The sequence below is a fragment of the Pocillopora verrucosa genome, chromosome 1 (assembly GCF_036669915.1).
Source record: "Pocillopora verrucosa isolate sample1 chromosome 1, ASM3666991v2, whole genome shotgun sequence".
NCBI classification, from domain to species: domain Eukaryota; kingdom Metazoa; phylum Cnidaria; class Anthozoa; order Scleractinia; family Pocilloporidae; genus Pocillopora; species Pocillopora verrucosa.
Genome location: NC_089312.1, coordinates 32,462,918 through 32,481,735, shown reverse-complemented (window position 1 = coordinate 32,481,735; position 18,818 = coordinate 32,462,918). Strand labels below are relative to the sequence as shown.

Below are 18,818 nucleotides of genomic sequence, written 5' to 3'. Positions count from 1 at the left end.
GTACGTTTAGAGCTTGGTATTTTCCTTCAAGCAACGCGTTTCTCGATTGAGTGTTATAAAACCAGAAACAGTGTAACTGACAGCTGCTAATTCGAAAAAAAGTAGATATTACAAGGGGGGGGGGAGACAAAATAAATTCAAAGTAGGCATTTGCATCCTGGTCAAGCGTTGTAAATGGCGAGTGACCAAGTCATTTAGGGCATGTGCAGGGGGGTCAATTTTGGCCAGCTGCAGAAAACATTAGAAGTAACCGTTGTCACCCAGAATATGCCAAGAAATATCAAAACGTTCATTGGAATTTGTAAAAGGCAACAAAAATAGGGAAATGGAAAACATAAGACTTTGCGTACACAAAGCTTATTTAATCACAGATTTCATGTTTATTTACAATTTTGTAAATATTTACAATTTTGAGTTTTACCCCAAGGGTTAGACGGTTTTCAAGCACCGCGACTTGCTCACTTCTGTGGTTCTTTTTTTTAACTCTAGTAAGACAACTTGTTACTGATATCCTGAAAACGCGTTCTTAAATGTGTTCGAACGTGCGCAGACGTTTGACCACCATGTGTTGTTCATGACTGGTTTTTTTTGTATCTTATTGCATAATTTTGGGAGCAACTTCCCAAGACATTTATTTTTGTACTACGCCGCATGATAATGAAATTTTTCCCAATAAAGCACATTAGCATTCAAGCTTCATAGTGCGTGTTGAAAATCACATTCTAGTCGATCAAACGGATTGTCATACTGTTATAATAAGGCTTTTTCTAATGAGGCTAAAAAAAATGGTTCGAGAATTGTTTTTTTTAATACTTACACAATGAAGCAAAACTTTTACTGTTAAACTATTTTTCTTGTCCTTATACTTCTATTTAATTAATTTACTTTGAAGAGTGAGCTTTCCACTTCGGACAAGAGTGACTTAATCCGCGTTCCTGCTGGGGTAAGAGGTAAGCTTAAACTTTGACCCATTCCCCTTAGGTTGCGTACGAGAATCGTCCCCATTTCCTGCACGAAATGCATTATGGGACTATGGCGACCAATATGGCGACCAACGCAGGTGAGGAAATTGTTTCTGATGGAGATCCTAACCAGGTTGTTCCGCCCAATGATGCAAAACAAGAAGTCTCGGAAGGTAAAGAACAGAATCCTTATGGTGACTTTGCAAGCGCCGAACCGCCTGAGCTGATTCAGCCCGGTCCACCAGAAACGCGGATGAAGAGAGTCGATCCACGACATCAATGGATCAACACAGATAAAGCAATACCTTACTTATGTAAACTATGTGACTACACTGCAGACTGTTCGGAGGTTGGTGAAACTTGTTCTTGATTGGTTTCAATGCCGTACAATTCGCTCAATGCATTTAATGATAATCCCTTGTGCAGTCCACTTTCAATATCCGCAAAGTCTAGACAAAATGTCTGTTTTTAGTTCAATTTTCTCGTTTATTACAGGCTTACCAGTATCATTGCATGAGTCCACGACACATAAAGCGTGCAATTGAAGAATTTAATATCAAGATTCCAAAGAGACTAGAGGAGAAAGAGGAAAAAAAGCCCCCTCCTCAGTACAATTGTCAGGTAAAGATCTGTCCGGTTTATTGTCAATTCGCCCTTAAGTCATGTCGCTCGAAGTCGTGTCACCTGCAACCAGAGTCATGTCGTCCTAAGTTTTTAGTCACGTCGAAAGTTTTGGAATTAAGTCATATTTACAGTGAACTTTCACTATTGAAAGTTCTGTAACATAAGTTAATACAAAGGGTTGTTCAATCAATCAGTACCTTTACCGCTTTCTATATATATATACCATGTTGATGTTTTTACTTGTGATAAAAATTGGGTGACATGTCTTAGGATTTTGAGCAACTTGACAAAAACTTTGGGTCACATGACTCTGGTTTCAGGTGACATGACTTTGGGCAAAAGGACTTTCAGGTGCATTTGTGACTCTTCTTCATACAAACTCCTTTCATTTCACCTTTGAATTCTGATAGGTTTCTTATGATACTTTCTTTGGCAGCTAATGCCTGCATGTGCCAAACAGGGGAATTTTACTGCTATGGGTGTAAGACTTTACTTCTCTGTTTTAACAGGTGTGTTTAGTAACATGCAATAGTGACTCTGCTTGGAATGCTCACCTGATTGGTCAAAAACACAGAAAGGTAAGTAGGAGTATAAAAATGCTAAACAGTATATACAGTAACTTACATTGTTGAGGGTTCAGAATCTATGCATTTCATAGATGTTTTTTTTTTTTTTAAAAAGGCAGTTAAGGTCACTGTATATCATGTGGGGTTGTACAGTTAGATGCTGATTTTGTTTACCTTGGGGACAAAGGAAATTGGTTTCACATGGGAGGGAAAGCCAAATTTGGGATAAAATATCCTTTAAATCACCAAGACTTTTAAACTTCTGAATCTCATGTATATTAAGTGGCATCTGGCAAAATTTCCTAATCACTTAGTATGGTTTTCCTGTGTGTCATCAAAAAAACCAGTGGCAGCTTAATAAAGAGAAGGATAAGGGAGTAAATTATAATTTGAGGTGATTCTGCTAAATTATTATAGGTACTGACTTGTGTATGTTGCAGTGAGAAGACAAGTGTGATGTTTTTGCTGTTGAAACCAAAGAAAGTGATAAATGTCTTAAGATTTTGATAGGCATTTGGCAGCTTTAGTCACAAGCAAGATGTTTGCATAAGCAAGATGTTCCCACACTAAAAGCTGACTGTGTTGTATCTTTTCTTTAGTGGCAAGTTTACTTAGTTGTGTATTTTATACTTTGCTATCAGGCTCTCGAGAAACAAGGAGCTGAGAAAGCACAGCAAAAAGCCCAGGAGAGAGGTTTCATGAACACAGCAATGAACACAGGATTCAATAGGGGTGGCAGAGGAGGGGGTGGTCCTGTCAGAGGAGGGGCATATCTGCCTGGTCATTCACGCAAACCTTATGAAAAGCCAGTGCATGCTGTGCAGCAGCCCAGCCTGAGTGGTCCAATAGGAGCTAAAGACTTTGCTACATACCCTGAGCCACTTATTGGTAAGTGATCTGCAATAATTGGAGTTCGTATTTCACTTCTAAATCATGGCAGGAGTTTGTTAGCTGAATGCAGACTCCATATCACACTTGATGCTTTGATATGTGCACTGTACCTGCCTAGTACCTCTCCATGTTTACTTGCTCTTGGCGTTTATGTTCTACTTTACAGAGCAAGATGCAGCTGATCAATGGGATATCAAAAACAAACATGTATTTAGCATTTGAATGGAAATCATTTGTTTGACATAAGTGATTTAGCAGACATGTCTGTTTAAATGAGGATTACAGAGTGGGCAGTTGTGTTATGTTAGCCCTTTAAACCCTATGATGACCTGCATCTAATTTCTCCTAACAGTAATACTAATGAATATTTCATTACCATCATAAGAGCAGAGGAAATGATCACCAACCTAACAAGCCTTAACTATTAAATTCTCTGTGGGTTATTCGGTGAATCAGAATCTATGGAGAATATGGATTCTGATGTTAGGGTTTAAAGGGCTAAAATTCAGGGTACTAATGAAGCTCAGATGGCACCAACAAAAAATGATGAAACATAGGTGTTTGTCTCCTATGTTTGTGCCTTTTTAGAGGAATTTTTATGTGTCAAAAATTTCCTTTTTTTGGCAGCATTAGTACCTTGACTTACAGCATACATGGTAAATGTATTTTGTGACTAGGCTGTCTTTCAGAAGTCCAAGGGAGTAGGAACCCTGATTACTTCAACCTCGACATTTAAACTTGCTTCTCAGTTGTTCTGTGCATAGTAAGATCTGGATTGATGGTTCTAGGGAAATCCAAGTATCAATATTTCACAGGTCAGATGGAGAGGCAAATTAAGTGGAGGGGTGTTTCCAATGGCTTGTTATGCACAAGTCACATGCAGATAACTAGCACTTGTGTCTAGTTTATTTTTCAATCATTTACACCAACCATGTGGTTCAGGTGTTACATGTACATGTAAACCTGGGCATTAGAGGGAGAAGACAAATGAGTGTCTAACTCAAGCTGCCACATTACATAGTAACAAACTGCAGTGGATATCATGGGTGAAAATATTCATCTATGGTTTATTAGGAAGTTTATTTTCACCTGTTTTACAATTTGGCGTGTTGTGCCACTTGTTCTGTAGGCCTGGAGTATGTTACAGAAATCCAGGTTATAGGACAGAGTCCAAGATATCACTGTGAACTATGTGACTCCAAATTTGATCACAACTTGAAGTTCCCACATCTTGTTGGAAGCAAACATCGTTTCAATGTACTGGTGAGTAGGAAAGACTGCTGAGATTGTAGAATGGAAACCTTTTAGGCCTAAAACATGATATTAGCATTATGTTTTTCTCAGCATGCAAAGTGTATGTAATTGCAAGCATTTTTTTTAGTTTTCTTTGCTGATTTTTGCATCCCAATCCAAGAACAGCAGTAAAAATATTTCTTTTACTGGTTTTGTTCTTCCATGAAGTGGGCATGCATTGTCAATGTTATGGTATGAATTATCTTGTAGTTGAAATTTTTTCCAACCAGTTCAATATTTATTTTCCCTCTCAGTCATTATATGACAGAGAATACAAGATAATGGAAAATGAAAACCAAACTGGTTGAAAAATTTAAAGCTAAAACTATTTGAATTACTTGTAGCCCAACACATATTCCTGTTCATTTACAGTTTGTCTCTATCATTAAAAAAGCAAGGAAAACAAAACAAAACAAAAAACAGAATATCATATGTTTGTCACTCAACAAGCAATGAACCAGCATAAAGGCAAAGTTCCTCTTTGCCCAGTATTTTTCTCCTTATTCTCAAAGGCTTTCATGAAGAAATACTTTGCATGTTAATTGTCTTAGGATAAAAGTTTTCTTTTCAATCTCAGAGGTACAATATGCAAGGGACTGTTCTGTATAAATCTGTGCAGCATATTTCAGAGCAGGGATTGAAAGACTGTATTTTACAGTAGTTTAAAATGTATCTTATGGTTTGCAAAGCTCTTTTCAGTTGGTTTCTCTTGCCCTAAACAATTAAGAAACCAATGAGAAAGCTGCACATTTTCTTGATGAAGCTGCTGTCCAGCAAAACAAACAATTAATTTGATATTGGTAAAACAAGCATGTAAAGTTGTTTTGAGCCTTTTTAAGGCATGCCAGTGGGGATAAAGTTGGTGGAAAAGGGAAATGCTGTCTCTTTTCTTCTTGTTCCATCGCCTGCCTGTCATCATGTTTCAACTTCCATCTCTCACAACACTTAATAATTAACAATTATTCCCCAAAGTGGAGGCAAATATCCAGATTTTTGACTGACACTGGGGAAAATAATTGTTGTAGTATATACCACCCAGATACCAGAAATTAGTTTGTTTCTTTAAATATACCAAAAAATAACTCTTAACACATGGTCTTGTCTCATCAGCTGCTCAAAAGTGAATAGCACTTCCAAACTTCCAAACTTGCTAATCAGTGCATGCAAAAAGCACTATTAACTTGTGTGGTGTATACTAGAACAGAGTAGTATCCAAATGAGAGGTTGCTATTTGCTTGACAATCAGAACAATCCTTGACCATTTCACATTGAAGAACATTTTTGTACAGTATCGGTTGAAGACAACAATTTTCCTGTTTTAGGCTAAAAGCAAGCACATATACTTTCATTACAGGAAAGCTTTTAGCTTCCTATCTTAGTAGTTCCTAATCTAAAATGATCAAGCAAATGAGAAAGATGAAATACAAGTATCTCTTCAAACTTTATTTGTTTGAGGTGCTGTTATTATTGGTTTGATGCATCTGTTGACTTTGTCTTCAACAGTAAAAAAAATGCAAATAGAATCTAGTCAAAACATGCAACTTGTAACTGCAGCAGTGATGGCTTCTCTAGAATTTGCGTCTGAGGGATTTTATATGAGTTTATATAAGAGCTATTAACTAAATACACACAACTTGAAAGAAACCTGAGTTAAATTAAGTTATTTACTCCTTCTTTACTAGAAAGAGAAGGTCCCAGATGTAGCTCAGAGTATCCGTGCGGGTGTCCAAAAGCGATCAGAACTATCCAGCAAACTGCTTGAAGAAGCACGCAAACTAGAGATGATGCTAGGTCGTCAGCAAGTGAAAACTAGAGTTGAAAAGAGCCCTTTCAATGTCATCAACAACCAAGTAGCCAACAACCAAACAGTTACACACCAAATGGGTAGAGGAGGTAAAGAGACTCTCATATCAACAAAAATTGATACAAAACTTCTTTCAACGTACAAATGTAGCCAATAATCTTTTTTTTGTATATTTGACAGTTTTGAGAGCTGTCAGCCATCTTTCTCAAAAACAGAAACTGCCAACTGTTTTTATTATGATAGACTCTTTAGTTGATATAGGATGAACTTATTTGTAATTAAATGTTTCTGTAAACTTGAAACTATTATCACTTTTATAAACTAATTTTACAATGTCGGTCAGATAGTTTCTTAGAAATCTTGATGAAGTATAAAAGAAAGAATATTCCTCAAATTTTAGCAAAGCAGCCATGGCAAAGTGCAAGAGGCAGAGGACATGGTAATATGAGGGGTGGACAAGGAGCACAGGGAGGTTCCTTTGCTGGCCGAGGGCAGGCAACTATGCGAGGAGGAAGAGGTGGGCAGCAAGGAAATCCTCACAGTTACAACCAGCAACAGCCTACAGCATCAAACCGTGGTGGAAGGGGTAGAACAAGAGTGTCCCCAGGTGGGAAAAGGCAGAATCAGTCCTGGGGTCAGAATTACCCCTATTATGAGAGTCAAACCAACCAGACATTCCCTGCTGGATCATATGGTGAAAATGATGATGTTAGTATAGAATGGAACAGTGGAAGACATGGAGAAGGGTATGAACATGTTCATTTGACAGTGGCTAATTTTCAAAAAACAAAAACGATCTGAAACGACAGCTCAGTCATTCAAAATGGAATGTGATAAATGATGCGATATTACACAACCCATATTCTATTGCTGGTACCTCATGTGGTGTCATCATGTTATGTGAGGTAGTCTTGCGTATGACATGTGATGTCATGGTTGCACTTTTGGAGACAACTCTTGATATAACTATTTGATGTATTTTGGCAACACTATCTGGTCTCTTCTCTAGTATTTGTTATCATGATGTTTTGTAACATGCTAATATTGCACCCTTTTTTACCTGTTCTCATAGTCATCATGTTTTGTTTATCATGTCAAAACAGGAATCCAATGCTACCCCCAGAGGCATTCAAACCCAGATCTCCACCTAGACTGGCACAGTACAATGACAATAGTGACGACTTTTATGACAGTTACTATGGAAACAACAGTGGTTCAAATTATGAGGTAAATTAAATTGGCTTCTAAATAAAGCTGAAGTAGGACAAGGCAATAAATCAAATGACAAAAACATATAACTAAATAGATCATTATAAGTAACAAGCTATAACTAAATAGATCATTATAAGTAACAAGCTATAGCTAAATAGATCATTATAAGTAACAAGCTATAACTAAATAGATCATTATAAGTAACAAGCTATAACTAAATAGATCATTATAAGTAACAAGCTATAACTAAATAGATCATTATAAGTAACAAGCTATAACTAAATAGATCATTATAAGTAACAAGCTATAACTAAATAGATCATTATAAGTAACAAGCTATAACTAAATAGATCATTATAAGTAACAAGCTATAACTAAATAGATCATTATAAGTAACAAGCTATAACTAAATAGATCATTATAAGTAACAAGCTATAACTAAATAGATCATTACAAGTAACAAGCTATAACTAAATAGATCATTATAAGTAACAAGCTATAACTAAATAGATCATTATAAGTAACAAGCTATAACTAAATAGATCATTATAAGTAACAAGCTGTAACTAAATAGATCATTATAAGTAACAAGCTATAACTAAATAGATCATTATAAGTAACAAGCTTAGAAAAAAGGACAAAGTTTGTAAGTGTGAATTAACCCTTTACACCCTAACATCAGTATGCAAGTTCTTCATACTGTTCTCTATACATTCCTTGTGATACTTACAAGGAGAATTTGTCTGACAATCAGGAGCTCTTTCAATTCATAATAATTTCCTTTATTCTCATGACTGTAATGTTTGTTTAAGGTTGATACTGTAAGGAGAAATTAGATGTTTATCACTCTTTTGGCTCTGAAGCTTACTTTTGCTTTTTTTTCAGTTTAATAGTCCCTATCGTAATCAAACCACAAGTGATCAAAGGTCTGACCCATATGGGCAGATGCCCAGTGCTAACGAGCAAAGGTTTCACTCGTATGGACATGCACCCACTACTGCCGCAGGAGGTGTGACTAGTGGCAGTAGCAGTGGTGCTGGAAGTGCTAGCAGTAGAGATCGTGCTCCAAATAACATGAGCCTTCTCCAAGGAGCAATTGAAGATTTGGTGAGTAGTATGAAACAGATATATCTGTATGTGCGCAGTGATGAGACACATGTACATTAAACTCCTAGTGGGTTGTTTCCCTGGTGGTCAATGTTGAGACGCATTGTGTCATTGGAAACGTAAGAAATGTACAATGCAGCTAGTGGAATGTGTGCATCGTTGATTTTCTGGCTAGCTGGCTAGCTGGCTGGCTAGCTGGCTGGCTAGCTGGCTGGCTACAATGTAGCAGCTCTATATCTGACTGACAGACTGACTGACAGACCATGCTTTCTTTTAAGGGAAAACTTGTGACCAGCGAGGAAGATGCATCAATGGCCCTACATGTGTCTAATGCCCTTACACAGGCCTTACTACAGTTTCGCATGAACAACTTACCAAAAGAGGTAATTACCTGTCTCTACTATAATGTAGAATCTTTGTACTTAAATTTTTTTATTTTGGTGTAAATTGTGTTTTCAGTTATCTGACGTACTCACAGCGAAAGGGAGAGATCCCTAAGTGACTTTGGAGGCAAAAATAAGCTGTTTTGAAACTTGTGCGCGCCGTTATTTTTGGATTGTGTGATATTCCAAGGTTACTCATGCTATCGTTACTAGTTAACCTGTGAACTAAATAAATGCCAACCACATGAGGGTTGAGATCCAAATAAGCCATAGAGGGAAATTAAAAAAAAAAAAAAAAACAGAGAGATTGTTGTTTGATTCCAGTATTTATTTCTATTAAGTGCTTGTTTCCGATTTGAACTTTCCTTTATTAACACGTTAACTACTTTGTTGTCTCTAGAGTCTCGGTGACAGCAACACAACAGGAGCAGTTGGTGCCGCATCCACAAACCCTGGGACTTGAATCCACTCGTGTTAAAGGACTTTAGAACTGTTGAACGCTGTAACTAATTAATTATTTGGCACTCGTATATTTCACGTGTACTTCAGTGTAAATAACAAACGCCATAAGTTATTAAGAAGAAGAGTTAAATTTAGCAAGGTGACATTTAAAATTAAAATTACTTAACTAATAGTCGTTAATAAAAGTCAGTCTAATTTAAAGGTACATCGCTGGTTTTTGTTGGTTTAGGCTGAATGTAACACATTGACGTTGAAGGGGGCAAGTTTCTAAAGAAACTGTGGTGCTGCGTCGGTGGGAGAGTATAGCAGGTAATTTAGTGTTAACAACTGAGTTGAAAACGTAAATTGGCCACCGTAAAGGGTAAAAAAGCTGACGTTTCGAACGTTAGCCCTTCGTCTATCGCTCTGACGAAGGGCTAACGCTCGAAACGTCAGCTATTTTTACCCTTTACGGTGGCTAATTTACGTTTTCAACTCAGTTGTTAACACTAAATTACATTGATGTTTTCATGATTTTGATCCTAGCTAGTTTTAATTTATCCCTTTTTCTGGGTCATGTACACAGTCAGCTAGGTGACCTAAAGCACGCAAAAGACCTTCACAAGCGTGTGCTGGATATTCGCCTGAAAAACTCGGACGTGGGTATGTTGATGTCGCACTGTGTTACAATAACCAAATTCGTGTACACAATTTGCAAGGTGACCTAACGAAATCAAACGGGATGGGCGCTTGAACAAAGATCCGACAGACCGTGTGACGAGGAAGTTGTTTGAAAACATGTTAACCTGGAAACAAAGCGGATATCTATCAGAGGTCGTCAACAATAAGATCAGACCACGACACAAACTGTGGCCTCCATGCGAGGAAGTAACCATAAAAACTTTACTCTTTTGATTATACTGCCTTAATACACCTTTTAGATAACAATCGCGCGCTCGTATCGAGCCGCCATGTTTGTTTTGCTTGTTGACAAGTGTTGACATAGTAAAGCTCGCGCTATGTTCGCGTCTAGGTCTCGTGCGATGAAAAAAATATCGACGGAGTTCAGTCTCTGCTGCGGAGATGTCTAAGCGACAGCGTAACAACAAATCATTTGATGGAAAGTGACAGGAAATTGCTGACTGAAATTAAAAATTATGAAAGTGATCATCGTCCCCTTACCCCTTTAAAGTTGTTCTGGATTGTCCTGCATATTGGAAAGAGCAGAGCAGGTTGTCATAGCGCTTTGAACACGGGTACAAGAACAAGTAGAACAGACCAGAGAATTATTACAATCAGGCTCTTTAATGTTACAAAGGTATACACATGACAACTTGATATCGTTTTAAAGCTACTGGTAGTTTTTCGGTCTAACGATTAATTCCTTTTTTCCCATCCCTTGGATAAAATGAGTTATGCGTCAATTTTGTCACCAAGTTTTTTCAGACATTCTCCAAATCGCACGAAACAACACAGCTTCTCTTCGCAGGTCTCGCTTCCCAGCATGCAACACGGGATAACTGGCAGGCATCTCTTCTGCAGAGATGAAAAGAAAACCCAAAGAAAACTATTAAATTAGCTTACTTTTCCTCTCAGTGGTTGATGAACTACATTGTGAACTTTTTTACAATGAAAACAGAAGTCGTTACGTGAAGAATGATGGTAATAAAGACGTAGGATGTCATGGTTTATATACAAAGAAGTATTGCTAGCTGGACATTATTTGTGCACTCCATCTTTGCCATATCTGAAGAAAAATGTCTTTTTTTCTAGACAAATAAATAATGAAGAGCGAGGAGTAGGTAGGTTGGTAGGTAAGAAGGTATCGTATAGCATAAAATTTTGCGAGTTTGATTTTTGTGAATATCCCTCGATACGAAAGTAAGTTATCACATTAAAGAAAATTTAAGTCCCGCAAAATAAACTGAATCATCGCAAAAATCATTTCCTTCAGCTAAATCAAAACTCCACGTGCAGATCAAATGTCAATTGGCGTTCTTTGTATTTGGAATCAGTTGAAATGTCCATCTACGAACCGTCTATTTTACAACTCCCCTCTGTATAGCCCAACAATTAAGACATCAAAATATTACGTTCTTTTGTTGTTGAAGTTCGGCAGCTTGAACTAAAACTCAGAGAGGTTCGTCAGCTCAGCAAGAATTTCGTTCACAGTAAGGGAAGGTGGAGAAGGTCGCTTAGTAAGTAGGGTAAATAGGGCAGGTAGATAGGGAGGGGAGGGAGGGAGGTAAGTAGGGTAAATAGGGTAGGTAGATAGGGAGGGGAGGGAGGAAGGGAGGTAAGTAAGCGATATTAAGTACCCACCACAATAGGAGGTGGATTAAATTTAATCCCTGTTTCTTTTAGACAACATCCAGTCAGCTTGATACACTTCAGATGTTCACAAGCATCTTCTTTAGCTTTATGGTGACAGATCAGTGCTTGAGCCAAACACTTTTTCTATTGAAAAGAGAAAAACAAAGGTAAAGCAGTTTGTGTTGAAATATTAGCATTTTTCTCATAAATTTACGTTCAGAGTTTGGGTTACCCTGTGGGCATGAATGGATAGTCTTGAAAAATCTGAACTAGGGCCTAAAAAAAACTTCGTTCAATTTTAAACTCCACTGTTTGGTCCTATTTTTCTAAAAAAAAAATAAAAATAAAACCCTTGGAGACAAGGCATTTACTCTTTAAATTTAGTTGGAAATGTGCACGAAATGGAGATGAGTTCCTGTTTATGTAAAAATTTCCATGATGATATGATGAGTTACTCAAGCATGATATGGAACAAGGCGCCGCAAACGAAATCTGTCTTAAGACTTTGAGTTTATTCATGTTGGCTTCTGTAAGAATCTGTCAGAAACAAGATAATTTTCATCGCAAAAAATTCACCTGTAACATTTGTTATTTTTAGCGTACGCACTGGTCAACAGGCAAGAGAAAAGCCAGCAAAAAGTAGATATCAATTTTGTTAAATACGCAGCTACTTACTAATGGCAGTGGGACCAGTGGCTTGAAAGATGGCTCGAAAGATGGCTTGAAAGATGGCTTGAAAGATGGCTTGAAAGATGGCTTGAAAGATGGTTCGAAGGATGGTTTAAAGCTGGGTCCAGGATCTTGCAGTTTCAAGATGCCGCGAACTTTTCTGACCATCTCATGATCTTCCCTCTCAAGATAATTTAGAATTGCATGTGGATGGTACTCCATCTCCGCCTGAGCATACAAGGCCAGTGCCGAGAGAAACAGAAAAGCAACTATTGCCTTCATGTCTATTCGTCTCCTGTGTGCTCTGGAAAACACGATGTGCACAGACCAACGCGTGTTTGTTTATATACAGCACAGAAAACCATGAGACCGCACTGCACACGCTTCGTGGGACAAATGCATTTGATTTTACTGTTGAAACAGCTTTGAGGGACTTTACCCTTATCTCTTTTTGTTTGGACGGAAACAAAAGAGGAATCAAACCTTTTGTAATAAGTAATATAATTTCAACATCTAATTCTTTCTTTTGTTCCCCTCTTTTGTGTCATCAGCCTTTCTGAGGAACTGATTGTTTCATTTACTTTTCTCTTGCTCACTCTCGGTTCTTGAAAATTAAAACGTTTCTCTTAGCAAGGCTTAGGTGAAGTAACTATTTTTAAAGCAGGAGTATGCAAGTAAAGATTAAATGGAAGAAATTCTAAGACTTCCTCTAGGCCATAGATATGTCAGTCAGTTAGTTACCGTACGTGTCGTAAAATCTTAATTTAAAGACCTGTTCTCACACAATTATATCGTGGGGGGGGGGGGGGGAGCAGGGAAGGGGTTAAGAAAGGTTTATATCCTGGAAGTGGACTTGTAAAGGAAAGGGCTTTTAAACGGAATAAAGGAAGAATTTTGGAACAGGCTTAACAATGTTTTACATTTCATTCCACAATATAAGCTATAATCAAAACAGTACATTTAACCCAACCCAAAGTGATAATAAACTAGTGATCCACAATTTTCAGTTGGACGTTCCGGAAAATTGCTGTTCTTTTTGCTTCTGACCAGAATTCCCGTTTTCTACTGAGTTAAATGGTAAGCATCCCAAGATTAGACTCGATTTGTAGTTAACGAGGTCAATAACTACACAACAGGGGTAGATAATTCCATACATCGACCGGGGAGAAAATAACAGGTCTGTTGAAGGTCAAGTAACCCATCTGTATCATTCGAAAGAGACTTCGCCATGAGTGATGAAACTTTTCCCCGCTTAGAAATATGTGTAACTTTCTTTGATTCCGTTTGAACTTTTTCAAATTAGGAGCTTTTTTCGTCAGTATCTGTGGAACAATTTCTGATCTTGTCTCCTAATATTTTTTTTCTCAATTAGATATACTACGTAGTAGAATCTGTCTACAAAATGTTTCCCTCTATCAGTACTACGCTATCAAAAGGTTGGAATTTTGTCTGAACAGAGGGTGTGGGATATTTGTAGTAAAGGCGTCTAGGGACATACCAAGTTGTTGCCATCTATGATTAAATATACAGTACACTAGAACTGTTACAGTACACTATAGCTGTTACAGTACACTATAATTGTTTCCCTAAGATAGAAATAAAACGCTTGATATAAGGTCAGTTTGGCAGATGTATGGGTATATTAAATCCTACTTTAAGACGGAAACGTACAAAGCTGCCTGATGCCCGGCCGGATTATCAGGAGATCTTTAATTAATCTCGGTATCCTTTGCTGTTCACTAATATGCTCTTTTGTTTCATGTTGGCTTACAATTTGCAGTTGACTAACAAAACAATTAATGAAGTTTGTATTAGTCTGAGTAGATCTCAATTCTTTTCTTTGTTTCACGCTGGTCAAATTTCATTTTCTTAGTTTCGTGTTTACGTAACATCATTTCTGGACAATAGAGAAAATTATTTTAAGGAAGATACGAGTAGTAAAAATTTTTACCTACCTAACGCATGATTTTGATTGAGAAAAATATCAAAATTCCAAACAAAATTGAAACCTGATTTGCTAAAATTTTCCAAGCAATTTTACTGAGTAGCTTTTCTCTTTACACAACACCACAGATTACAGAGGTGAAAAGATGTCATCGGAGGAACATTTCGAAAACTCAGCCGCCTCGTTAGGAGCAGTTTGCTGTTGTTAAACACAACAATAATATAAGCAACTATCTTTACCAAGATTTCCTTGCCATGGTTTCCACGTGTTTCATTGTACTCTTTTGTTGTACCACAGGTGGTAATTAAGACATAATCAGCAACGAAAAAAGTCTTACACGTTTCTAAATTGCCGAGCTTCACCTGAGAGCTCCAAAACTGCGGTAAGATATAATTGAGATGTCAAGATTTATCTTTCAGCAAAGTTTAAAAAAAAGTTGTGGTGTAAGTTCAAAGCCACCATAATTTATCACTAGTTTCAGGCAGCTCTGAACCTATAATTTATACTTTCCAAAAAGACGCTGCAGAAAGATGAACAAACGTTTGAAGTTGTTCTTCGGTAGTATGTTAATAAAATGGACGATTTCATCGAGGCTTTGAGCTCTTCTATTCTTTTTTACTCCAAGCTTTCGCCGATCTACGGCATCGTCAGGTAATGAAGGTACTCTGACCGAGTTAAAGGCACATAAAGCTGAAGTTAAGGAATGTTTCTATAAGAAGTGGAGGATCTGGAGGTCCGATGCGCCCTCGGACCTGCGGGGTTTTCTTTTGGTGCTACTTGTCCGAAACCTAATATCTGCAACCAAAAGATTGCGTATTACCACTCAATTTGAAGTATCTAAAATATACTTGTTTTGACATATCTCTCAGCTTCTTTTTTTTGTATTTTGTGTTTTTTGCTATAAGTTGGACACCCGCCGCTGTAAAGATTATGAGTTTTTATGAAAATCTTGTATGTAAAAGAAATACTCGCAAATTGTTGAGGGCTACTGAAGTCGGTATTTTCTGATACCAAGTTTTAAAGAACGAATCAAAAAACTGTGGTCGTCTCGATCTACGTTTCATTTTGAGCTTCCTAAAGATAACTAAGTGCCTCTCAGGATGCATTTAAAAATCTGCTTTAGTTCGTCAAGATGTCTTTCAGGGGTTTTAATATCTTTTTTTCTTATTATAAGCGGCTGTGGTTGGTGTGATAGGCAGCTGTACTCCGAATAGGGGCCGTTGGGCGAAACCCAAACACGAGACTGCCTACTTGCAGGCTAAGTAGACGGCGGTAAGGGGTCCTACCGTCGACAATAGACTGCCCTAGACCAGCTTTTACAGAAACTCCTGCATTTCAGCTGTGACTGAAACAAACACACTCAACTTCACCAAGATTTTCTCACCGTCGTCGTCAAAGAAGTTTTGACGTTTTCTTTTATTAAAGCCAACTGAACTTTGCAGGAAAGGAAAGGAGGCCATTTTTCAACTTTCAAAATGCATTTTCATAACAGTGGGTGTCATTAAGGGCCTTTTAAGTTAAAAAAAATGATCTTTATTGATAAGAGTGATACTGACTTTTCCCGGCCTTCAAACATCTAAAGAAGTGCCATTGTTCAGCGGGATCTTTTCCATCGAAACACACCTAATGAAGTTAAAAGTGTGCTTAACGAGGTTATCACAGGATAAACAAAGCTGTGTAAGCCGATGATTAATATGGCATTAGCTTTTGTTTCTGAAAACCTTCAAAGTTCGTGAGGTGTGTGGGATTCTATATAAGGCACGTTCGTTTTACCAATGATACAGTGTCAAGTGCACACATCTTGGAGCCAAAATGAAGATTTTTGCAACTCTCTTGCTTCTCGGCGCCTTTGTCGCATATGTGTCGGCCTTTGAGATGCCCTTTCACAAGGCTGTGTTCAAATTCCTAGATGAGCGACATGATGAAAGAATGGCACAGGTTGTGAGAGACTTTGGATTACCAGAAGACACTTTGGCGTTTAATGATATCAATGCCCCCAACGCTACAGCACCTGCCAAACCCGTCAAACCAGAGGGACTCCCACCATTTATTGTAAGTTGAAGCAATACCCCTTACGGCTTACTTTTTTGTATTTGTTCTCAGATTACCAAAATTTCGTGAAAAGTCAGTTATTGTGCTTGTGTGCATATCACAATTTTTAATTCTGCCAAGTTGGCAATTAGATTGGGTATTTTATTTATATAACCTCTTTTTTCTTAAATCATCATGGCTTGAGCAATACATTTATTGGCTTTGAAGAATTATTTTCTCATCTTCACCCTGAGTAATCGACAAAACACAATCGCCTTCCTTTGGAAAATGGTCGTCAAATACTCGTCTAAAGATCATTTTGTTGTTGCTAATTACAGATAGCATGCGTGGGTAAGGCACAAGTCTGCTGGAAGGTTGCGGGTCATGACGAATGTAAAAAGCTCGGATGCATCGACAACTTTTTTAAGTGTATAAAAGAAAACCATCCCACTCCGCTGCCAGAGCTTTCCCCACTAGAGGTAAAGCAGCTCAGTATTATACCAACGTCACAGCTATGATTTTCTCTTTTATTTCTTTAATTTGTGCAACACCCAGGTCTGATTAATATGTAACTTCTACTCATGATATCCATACATTATCTAGAAATTAGGTGATAAAAATATTCAAACTCATCAAGGAAAAGTTCTTATCTTGATCCAACACCAAATTCTCAATACTAATTTACAAGGAAATGTGTAGCAGCTAGAAGGGACAATTAACAATCAGATCTTAGGAGTAAAAGGGTGAAAGCAATTAAACTCTTTGAAACCTTCCAACTGGGCCACGCAACTTTTTTGTGATGCATTTTTAGTAACTGTCATTCAAGGCGTGAGCTTGGCTTGCAATTCTGCAAATTTTAAATTTTTGACGCAAAACACACATCTGCGATTTACCTTTAAAAAATCTTAAGTAAAACATCATACACACAGAAGCAGTTTACTTTAAAGGATGATGATTCCAACGGCACACCAATTTACCATTGCAGAAATATGTATATACATATACATACATAGGGAGGGTTTTCCTTTTCCCCTTTTTCTTCGCCAGTTACATTGCAATAACTTTTCCTGCTTCATTTTGTTTTTATCTGCCCTCGCTTTCCTTTATTCACGTTAGCAGTTGCAACGTACTTTCTATTAAAGATTTTTCCAATGATCTTACCAGAGCTAGGAAAACAAATGTGGCATCGATAGTAAAATATTTCAGACCTGACCTGCTATTTAAGCACTGTCCAATTAATACTTAGTTATGATCATGAACTCTTTTCCCTTTGAATACTATGATTTGTCTGTATTAACTAATCATATTTGCGTTTGTTTCCCCTGCAGAAAGGCTGCTTACTTTTGCTTCACATATGCAGAAAAGCTTCTCCTTCTTGTGCTGGTGAATTGTGCTGCTTCATTCGTATTAAGAAGTGCTTCGAATTAGCAGAGGGAAAGGAGTAACTCCTGGAGTAAATATGTTGCATTGTTACCATGACAACTAGTAGAAAGATATCGATTTTCAATCAGGCTCAATTTTCTTTTATATTATCAAAGTGTGTAGTTTAGTGGTGATGAATAAAACGCATATACGGAATTTTGTGTTATTTATTTTACTTATACTCTCCCTTTTCTTAAAAAAAAAAGCCAACAAGTGCACGCTTCTTTCCAACCTTAACTATAATTAATCCTTACATATAGACAAACGAATTAATTGCAATACTGGCACGACGACAGGAAGCACTCTAAATAGGCCAATATTTCGACGGGTACTTCTATTCCTCGTTAGGGGTGATGCTATACCGCATTTCCTCAAATCCGGGCGCTTAAGTGAAATTTCAGCTAAAAGGAACCGGGGGTGGGGGTGGGGGTGGGAGTGCTTATTTGAAAGAAGGTCCTTAATCAAAGAGGTTCTTATAAATTTTTTTCTTTTAATGAAATGTAACTTCAATTTGGCTAAAACTTAAATAGAAAGACAAAAACTAAAACAATTATCCGCGTAGAAGTAAATTCAATATTTTAAATATCTTAAATTTGTCTAAGCGAGGGGAAAGGATTTATTCGCTCAAAAAGACGACTAGGAATAAGCTAAGAAGTATAACGTCAATGCAACTGAAACTTACAAAAGTGAAGTATGTGTATAACGCTGACAGCTTTTAGCCTGTTGGGTCCATTTCGATTGAGCTCTCATTCCTCATCAACTGCTTTCTTAAAACGCATCCCAATAACTTTAGTTAGTTGTGCCTGAGAAGTTAACGGCATTTACCAAGAGCGCAGAAATAGGACAACGTACATAAACGTACATAAAGGAACTCTGTAAGCACGTGGAATTAACTGTAAGCAGGAAATAAACTATCCTCCTAAAGTGGTTCCGCCGAAGTTGAAGGTTAGAAAGTTATAAATAATTTAGCAATGGAAACAGGTTTTTTTCGTATCCCTACTAATTTGAGAAAGTGAGGGACGAAGGGGGGGGGGCGCTTATTCGAGCTTGGGCGCTTATTGGAGGAAATACGGTAATTAACACTTACTCACTGAAGTGGAGGTGAATAGTTGTTTTAGTATAAACCACACTGAAACCGAGATTTAGTTTACTTCT

At 37.5% G+C, this 18,818-nt stretch overlaps 3 protein-coding genes across 3 annotated transcripts; 2 read left to right on the top strand and 1 right to left on the bottom strand.

The window, feature by feature from the left end:
* The first annotated feature begins 1,032 nt into the window (after positions 1 to 1,032).
* On the top strand, positions 1,033 to 9,509 carry LOC131772486 (uncharacterized). The gene is made up of 11 exons (XM_059088387.2): positions 1,033 to 1,311; positions 1,458 to 1,583; positions 2,096 to 2,164; positions 2,794 to 3,040; positions 4,173 to 4,306; positions 6,019 to 6,229; positions 6,541 to 6,886; positions 7,244 to 7,367; positions 8,238 to 8,459; positions 8,738 to 8,842; positions 9,243 to 9,509. Exons 1-11 carry the CDS (start codon positions 1,033 to 1,035, stop codon positions 9,303 to 9,305), a joined length of 1,926 nt encoding a protein of 641 aa, XP_058944370.2. The 3' UTR covers positions 9,306 to 9,509.
* Positions 9,510 to 10,696: 1,187 nt separating this feature from the next.
* LOC131772462 (uncharacterized) lies at positions 10,697 to 12,547 on the bottom strand. Its single transcript, XM_059088350.2, has 3 exons — positions 12,272 to 12,547; positions 11,606 to 11,740; positions 10,697 to 10,819 (listed from the first exon to the last, which is right to left on the bottom strand). The coding sequence occupies exons 1-3, from the start codon at positions 12,545 to 12,547 to the stop codon at positions 10,697 to 10,699; spliced, it is 534 nt and encodes a 177-aa protein (XP_058944333.2).
* A 3,475-nt stretch (positions 12,548 to 16,022) lies between these two features.
* Positions 16,023 to 17,686, top strand: LOC131772463 (uncharacterized). The gene is made up of 3 exons (XM_059088351.1): positions 16,023 to 16,262; positions 16,580 to 16,720; positions 17,570 to 17,686. The coding sequence occupies exons 1-3, from the start codon at positions 16,023 to 16,025 to the stop codon at positions 17,684 to 17,686; spliced, it is 498 nt and encodes a 165-aa protein (XP_058944334.1).
* Positions 17,687 to 18,818: the final 1,132 nt, after the last annotated feature.